Source organism: Pseudonaja textilis, chromosome 5 (genome assembly GCF_049901715.1).
Source record: "Pseudonaja textilis isolate UNSWEBS1 chromosome 5, rPseTex1.2, whole genome shotgun sequence".
NCBI classification, from domain to species: domain Eukaryota; kingdom Metazoa; phylum Chordata; class Lepidosauria; order Squamata; family Elapidae; genus Pseudonaja; species Pseudonaja textilis.
In genome coordinates, this window is record NC_141994.1 from 21335371 (window position 1) to 21343159 (window position 7789).

The following is a 7789-nucleotide window of genomic DNA, read 5'->3' on the forward strand; positions in this document are numbered from 1 at the left end:
AATAGATTTCAGCATTCTGTCTTCTGTCACATCCTTCACCATCTCCTGTGGAGCTGCAGCTGTGGTGAGACCAGAGTCATCTGTAGCCAAAAGTTAAGAGCAAGGGCATCAAAAGATCTGTGGTACCAGAAAGAATAGCTATTAAAAAGAAATCAGGATGGAAGTTTCTTAGGGGAATGACCAATCTCTCTAAATATGACCTTCTTGTGTGCCAAGTGAAATGTGCAGGTTAACTGCCAAATAAGAAGGTTGGAGGCTTATGTACCGTGTTTCCTCAAAAATAAGACCCTGTTTTATTTTTAAAAAAATTTGCCACCAAAAAAGGCACCAGGTCTTATTTTGGGGGGATGTCATCCACTAACCTCACTTGCATGCATCGATCCTGGGTCTCCTTTTCGCTGTCAGGGGACTTCAGGAACTTCTTCTTCTGCAGCTGGCAAGGCTTTCCTGAAGGCCTCTGCAGTGGATAACTCTGGATCGATCCAGAGCTTTGTTATCAGCTACAGAGGCCTTCAGGAAAGCCTTGCCAGCCCTGCAGGCTGCAGAAGAAATAGGCAGGAAGACAGGTGTCAAGGTGTGCGAGGCCTGGCTACAACTGCCCAAGGTAAGTAGTAAGGCATCTCCACACACCCCCATCCCCACCCTAGCTTAATTTTTACCCATCCACTCTGGGGTGGGTGGGGTCTTAATTAGGGCTTATTTTGAGGTAGGGCTTATATTTGGTGCACGTGTATAAATCAAGTTAGGATTTACTTTCAGGATAGGTCATATTTTGGGGGAAGCAGGGTCTCTCTAGACATGGAAGGCGCATCCTCATTTGGGTCAGAAATTTGTGTTCTGAGCCAGCTCCCCGAAGACAGCTAACCCTCTGATGTGAACTCAAAAGATTCCTGTAATTAGGAATGCCAGTAGCCAGCTTCTCTACTCCACACCTTGCCAATTCAGGAAGTTCTTCCTAATATCCAGCTTGAATCTCCTTCCTTCTCGTTTTAACGTTCTCTCTCTCCGTCTTGACCAAAACCAAGTCTGCCCCTGTTGCATCAGACAGTCTTTCTAGACCATTCTAGAAACGCCCTCCGGCCTCCTCTCTTGCAAGTTAAAGAGGGGTAACTTTCATCATTCCTCCACTTTGGCTTCTCCGTTAAATCTGTCCCGGGTTCTTCCGGTTCTTTTCAAAGTGCAGTTCCCCAAAATGAGCAGTGTGGCCTGTTCAAAGTTACAATGGCACTGAAAATATGTGTGACTCCTGACCGTTTTCCACACTTTACGACCGGTGGTAGGATTCCAAAATTTTTATTACTGGTTCTGTGGGCATGGCTTGATGGATGTGGATTGGTGGGTAGGGCAGGGGAAGGATACTACAAAATCCCCATTTCCTCCCCACCCCACTAGCCTGCTTTCCAGCTCCGTTCTCCTGTGCAGGGCAACTAAAGAAAACCCAGCCGATCAGCTGGGACTCAGGAGGCAGAGACTAGATGGGGGCGGGGCCAGTCAGAGGTGGGATTTGCCAGTTCTCGGAACTACTCAAAATTTCCACTACCGGTTCTCCAGAACCTGTCAGAACCTGCTGAATCCCACCTCTGATCTATGAGCACTCTTTGGGTGCAATTGTTTTTTTGTTGTTGTTGTTTTGTTCCTTTCGAAGATGTTCCACTTCTCATCCAAGAAGCTTCTTCAGCTCTGAGTAGTGGTTGCCAATTGGTGGGCTGCGGCCCACTGGTGGGCCTTGAGAAAATTTTGGTGGTCCACAGAGAAATGTCCCCCCCAAAGCCCTCTCCCCAAAGCAATTAATCCAGGCTGTGCGGGAACACAAGGCTGTGCCACCCACATGGCCCCCGGGAACCGTCCCCGCCCACTCACTCCTTATCAGGCAAACTTGCCTGCTAAATTGCTATTTTTCCTTTTTCCGACCCTCAGCTGTTCTGCTGTGGCGGGAGATTTAGATTAGCTAGAAAGCAGGAAATTGTTGGATTTCTTGCTTTCTAGCTAACCTTTAGATGAGCTAAACCTTCCTTAGGACTGAAGCCGTGCAGACTCAGGTAGCCGATGGCGGAAACACAGATCTCTAAGTGAATCAGTGATTCTGTGAGCAACTCAATCTGCCAGCCTGCTTTGCCTGATTTTGGATAAAAGTTGCTCTTTTTTTAATAAAAAATTCAATATTTATATAAACATTTATAATATTTACATACAAGCCATGCCCAGCCAGTCACATGACCACCAAGCCACACCCACAAATTTAGACCACACCCACAGAACAGGTTAGTGGTCCCCGGGATTTAAAATTATGAGTTTGGTGGTCCCTGAGGTCCAAAAGGTTGGCGATCCCTGTTTTAGAGGGTTGTTGAGGCCACTTGCAGGTTTATCTAAAACACAAGAATGTCCCGTTGCCTCTGAAAAAGCACCTTTGGGACTACTGTGACCTGGATGACTGAGAATCTCTACAAGAGTTTGGGTGCGATTGTTCAACCAGTTGCTAATTTACTCCACACTGTACCTTCAGACCCACATTAAGCCATCTGCCCCAGAAGGATATCATGAGAGATTTCCTCAAATGCTTCTTTGCAATCAAATGTATTGCATCCATAGCATTCCCTTGGTTAACCCAGTCTAAACAGACAGAACCAAAAAAAAAAAGAGAGGTCAGATCAGGCAGGCACAAGGTATCCTTGACAAACTCATCCTGGCAACAGTAGTATCTTCTCAGTATCCCCTGCTTGGAGACTTGCTCTATCTTGTATCTTGCTGTCATGCCCCCTGTTGGAATCTGATTCTGAGGGGGAGGTCGAGCAGCTGATAGGGAGTGAAAGTGTGGCTCCGGTGCCTGGGGAAGGGCAAAGTCCGGCTGGGCATTCAGAGGAAGATCCAGGCCCACCCCCCTCTTCATCCTAGGGCTCGCAGGGAGGAACGGAGAAGGAGCAATGTGAGTTAACTGGTTTACAGGGGAGGAAAGGGCCCTGATCCCCTTCATTAGCTGCAGCTGGGAAAACTGTTTAAAAAGGCAAACTATGCACAGCAAAGTTGCTGGAAGCAAAGCGTGCATTATCTTTGTTTGTCAAGTCTTATCTGGGTTCCGGCATCCTCCCAACTGTGTGTGTTTCATTATCTTTTGGAAGTCTGCCATTCCTGATCCTGCCCTGTCTCGTTAATTGCTGCAGCAGGGTTTGTGTTGGTTTTTCTTTATAATTTAGATGTACTTTGGGTTCTGATGGAATTTCTCCCCTTTAAAAACTGTTCTTGGGAGAGTTTTTTTTTTCCTCCAGCCGATGATAACTGGACATTGGGGGCCAAGTTGGAGGAATTTACCTACTTTACCTACCTTTGTGACTTTGTTGCTTTAGAGTCATGCTCTGGGTCATCACAATTGCTAACACCAAGTGGTTGGATGCTCTGCAGCTTTCCAGCTCCTTCCCTTCTGAGTATCCTACAGGCCAGCAGTCCCCAACCTTTTTGGCACCAGGGATTGGTTTCATGGAAGATCATTTTTTTCCATGGACTGTGGGGTGTGGTGGGGCAGAGGATTGTGCAACTTAGATCCCTCGCATCCCCAGTTCACAGGGGTAGGGTTCCCATTTTATGCCTGATGATCTGAGGGGAAACTGAAACTGTAATGTGAGTATTGTGGCACCTCTGCAAATACAGATGAAACTTCGCTCACTTGCCCACCCGCTGCTCACTTCCAGATGTGCAGCCTGCTTACTAACAAGCCATGGACCAATACCGGGGCCTGGTCTGAGGATTGAGGACCACTGATGGGCTGCTGCTAATTCAGACCAGTTCTACCGGACCGGTAGTTCCAACGATCAGCTGGACCCACAGCCACCATATTCTGTCTTATATTTCCATCTTTTTCAGCTCAGCTGATTCACGTGGCACAGTGGATTTCCGCGCCTCAGCTGTTCTAATTACTGGGGCCGCCTAGAAGGTAAGCTGTAAAGGTTTGAATTGGTGTTTTTTGAATGCTGCGCATGCGCTCACAGAACCGGTTGTTAAACCAGTTGCAGCCCATCACTGTTGGGCACCCCGGCTACAGAAGGAACTCTTTGGAACTATAGAGCTATTATTTCTATCACACAAAGAGCAGGTGCTTTTTGTAGATTTTAGTTCTGCATTTAACACAATTCTTCCACATAGACTAGTGTCTAAACTTCTGGATCTTGGTCTTTCTTATTCAATCTGCCTTTGGAGTATGGATTTCCTGACTGGCCACTCACGGAGGATCAGATTAGGTAATCATACCTCTTCATCCCTTATTCTTCACACTGGTACACCACAGGGTTGTGTGTTGAGTCCCTTACTCTATACTCTTTATGTGCATGACTGCATTCCCACTCACGCTAGTAATACTATTGCTAAATCTGCAGATGATATAACAGTGATGGGACTAATCTCTGGGGGGGATGAGTCTGCCTACTGAGATGTGGTGGACCAGTTGCTTTCGTGGTGTGGAGGCCATAACTTGGTCCTCAAGACCAAGACCAAGGAGCTTATAGCAGACTATAGAAGGAACAGATCAGACATCCAGCCCTTGCTAATCCATGGAGACCGAGTGGAGCAAGTGGTCAGTTTTAAGTTTCTGGGTGTTACCACAAAAGAGGACCTGTCCTGTGGGGCTCAAATTGCACCCCTGGTCAAAAGGGCCCAGCAGAGATTATACTACCTGAGCCTTCTCAGAAAACAACTGAATGAGAAACTGCTGGTGACTTTCTACTACTGCATCATAGAGTATCTTGACTTACTGCACCTCTGTATGGTTTGCCAGTTGCACAGGGGCAGATAGGAAAGCACTCCAGAGGGTTAAAGTCAATGCCCAGAGGATCATTGGTTGCCCTCTCCCCTCTTTGGAAGAGCTTTAGAGCTCTTGCTGCCTGAAGAAAGTTCAAAATATTCTCAAAGATCCATCTCTTCCTGGGCACCCTTTTTTTGAACTATTATCATCTGGCAGACGGTACAGGATAATAAAAACAAGGACAAATAGGCTGAAAAACAGCTTCTATCCCAGGGCAGTAACTCTATTGAATTCTACTGTATCGTGCAGTGTTGGTGCGGTGTTGCAGGTTTTCAGTTCAATGTGTGGAGTGTGAAAGATGTGTGTTTGTGTTTATTTTCATGGTCATGATGTGCACTGAAGATGGTGTTCGATTTTGTTGTACAAGGTGCAATGACAATAAAGCAAACTAAATGTAAAAAAAAAAAAACACCACACACCAAAGTCCAGTTTCTGCTCCTTAATTCATTTTCAAGGCAAAGATGTTTCATTCCTGGCTTCCTATTTATGATCAGGCTGCATTCAGAAAATAATGGTTCAGAAAACATAACCAGAATAAAATATTCTTTCTCCTCTCGAGATACCAGAATTCAATCAAAAAGGATTAACAGCGAGTTCAGAACCGAACACAATCCTTTCACTCAATTCATGGCTATTAAAGAGCTGATATCAGTTGACCGTATGGAAAATCTTAAGAAAATCTGACTTATAATCAGAAAGGGCTGCAGACAAACAGAGATAAATTTGGAGAGGGGGCGTACTTTGTTACATCTGGGGCAATTATTGGCTCAGGACGATGGGATTATTTTGATTACAATCACAATCTGCATTGACATTGACATTTGAACTGACATCTAATAATAATCCAAGTTAAAGGAGACGATTTTTTTTAAAAAAAAACAGCACGCATGAAGACATTCTCTGTAATCCTTGCCCCTAAAATCACCTTAACCCCAATTTTCCAACTACAGTCGGTGGCAAACATTGAAATCTGAGAAAGATTGGATGGCACTGACTTTATGCTTCTGTTAGGTTGGGATACCCTCTTTCTGGGATCGCATCTCAGTTTTGAAGTTTTGTGGGAGTTAAGAAGCAGTGGAAGAATCAGAGAGATGCTAAGGGGAAAAAAATGGAGAAGAACATTCATTCCAGGTCACCTTTATAAGGATTATAATTGTGTGTTTTCCTTTGGAATGGGATTATTCTCTTCCCCATTCCAAAGGAAAACACACAGTTATAATCCTTATAATTGTTTCTAACAGGGTCAGCCACCAAGACTGAGACCTTTGTAAGCAGCGTTGGCTGGACTTTACTCCAGCTGTTGCAGATTATTTTCGTTTGCATCACTAGCACTGAGATACTGGCAAAAACGATTCTTCCCAGTCAAAGGGTAGCAAAACCCAAGAATCAAGGCAAGATACATCCAATTGACAATCTTGTTGCTTGCATCCTAATGATTTTTATTGACTGTTTCCTAGTATGAGTTGATTGCTTATCCTACCCTATGACTATTATTATATGTTGTACCTGATGATTCTTGACTCTTGATGAATGTATCTTTTCTTTTATGTACACTGAGAGCATTTGCACCAAGACAAATTCTTTGTGTGTCCAATCACACTTGGCCAATAAAGAATTCTATCTATCTATCTATCTATCTATCTATCTATCTATCTATCTATCTATCATCTATCTCATTAAAACCACGAATGCGTTTCTGCTAAGGGAATGGGGTTCTCCTCTCCCACCCCGTGTACCAAATAAACCCCTAAGCCCAGGAGTCCTGCAGCTCCTGCAGAACCGCGAGACCTCAATGACATTTCCTCCACCGCTACTCTCTCGAAGGATTACAGATGTGCCACCACCTGCCTTGCCGGGGCTATTTTTAACTTCCCTCTAAATACAGCCGCTGCCTCGCAGCCATTAGCACCTCTCTTCTTTCTCTCTCTCTCTTTTTGATGTATTGCTTCAATTAGCTTCTCCAGATCCTTCTGCTCCCATTTCCTCAGTTCGCGGGAGTTCAGATAGCTTTCCTGCATGTTTGGGGGTGGGAGGAGAGAGAGCCAGGCAGGGAGAAGGCAAAGCAACGCACCCCGCGCTCCACGCAGGGCAAGAGAAACTCCCTGAACCCCGGTGCTAAGTTTTGGGAAGGGCTACGCAACAGAGAATCCAGCGGTGTACAAAGACACACACACACACACACACACACCCCTTCACAAACACACGCAGAGACCACACGAGTAACAGCTCAGATTCCAGAGGGGGTCCTTCTGGGTTCAGCACCCTGGACAGCTCCGCCGCCGGAGACCGCCTGCTTGCCGGCTTCAGCCGAACGAGGAGCGAGCCCGGCCCGGGACAAGGCGCCGGATCGGTCGCTTGCAGCGGCCGCGGAAGTCCGAGAGTGGCGGCGGCGACGGCGGCGGCGGTGCCTGTCGGGTTCTCCGGGGCCCGGAGCGAAGAGACGGCCAAGCGGCGCCGCTGGCTACCTACCTCGGCGTTCTCGGTGGCGTTCTCCGCCATTTTCCTCCGGAGGAGCAGGCAGCGGGACGAGTGTTTCATGCCCATAAGAGCGGCCCTTCCCGTGCCCGCAGACGGCGCTCAGCGAGCGGCTCCGCTCTGAGCCAGCCAACCCAGCGCCGCGAGCCTCCTTCTCTTCTTTCCCCTCCTCCTTCTCTTCCCCTCCTCTTTCTCTTCCTCCTCCTCTTCCTTCTCTTCCTTCTCCTTCTCCTCCGCCTCTTTCTCCTTTTCCTCCTCTTCCTCCTCCCTCTTCCACCGGCACCCGAGCGACCGCCCCCCGCCCGCCTCTCCCTCCGCTGTATCCCCCCGCAAGGTCGCTCGCTCTTCGCCTGCCTGCCTGCCTGCCTGGCGTTCGGGCTGAATTGTCCCCGGCCGCCCCCTGCGGAAAGGAGCCGAGCCGAGCTGAACTGAGCCGAGTCCGGGTGTCCTCGACTGGCCGCCTTCCTCCTCCTCCTCCTTCCCCCCCGCCCGCCTCCTTCCCTTCCTCCAAGGAAGGGGGCTCGC

General features: G+C 47.6%; 1 protein-coding gene across 1 annotated transcript in view; it reads right to left on the minus strand.

The window, feature by feature from the left end:
* Nucleotides 1-7498, minus strand: part of PRMT8 (protein arginine methyltransferase 8) — a 60909-nt gene extending 53411 nt beyond the window's left edge. The window contains exon 1 of the mRNA XM_026701941.2: nucleotides 7259-7498. Coding sequence (XP_026557726.1) covers nucleotides 7259-7333 — 75 coding nt within the window. The 5' untranslated portion in view covers nucleotides 7334-7498. The remainder of the gene's footprint in view (nucleotides 1-7258) is intronic.
* Between the last annotated feature and the right edge of the window lie 291 nt (nucleotides 7499-7789).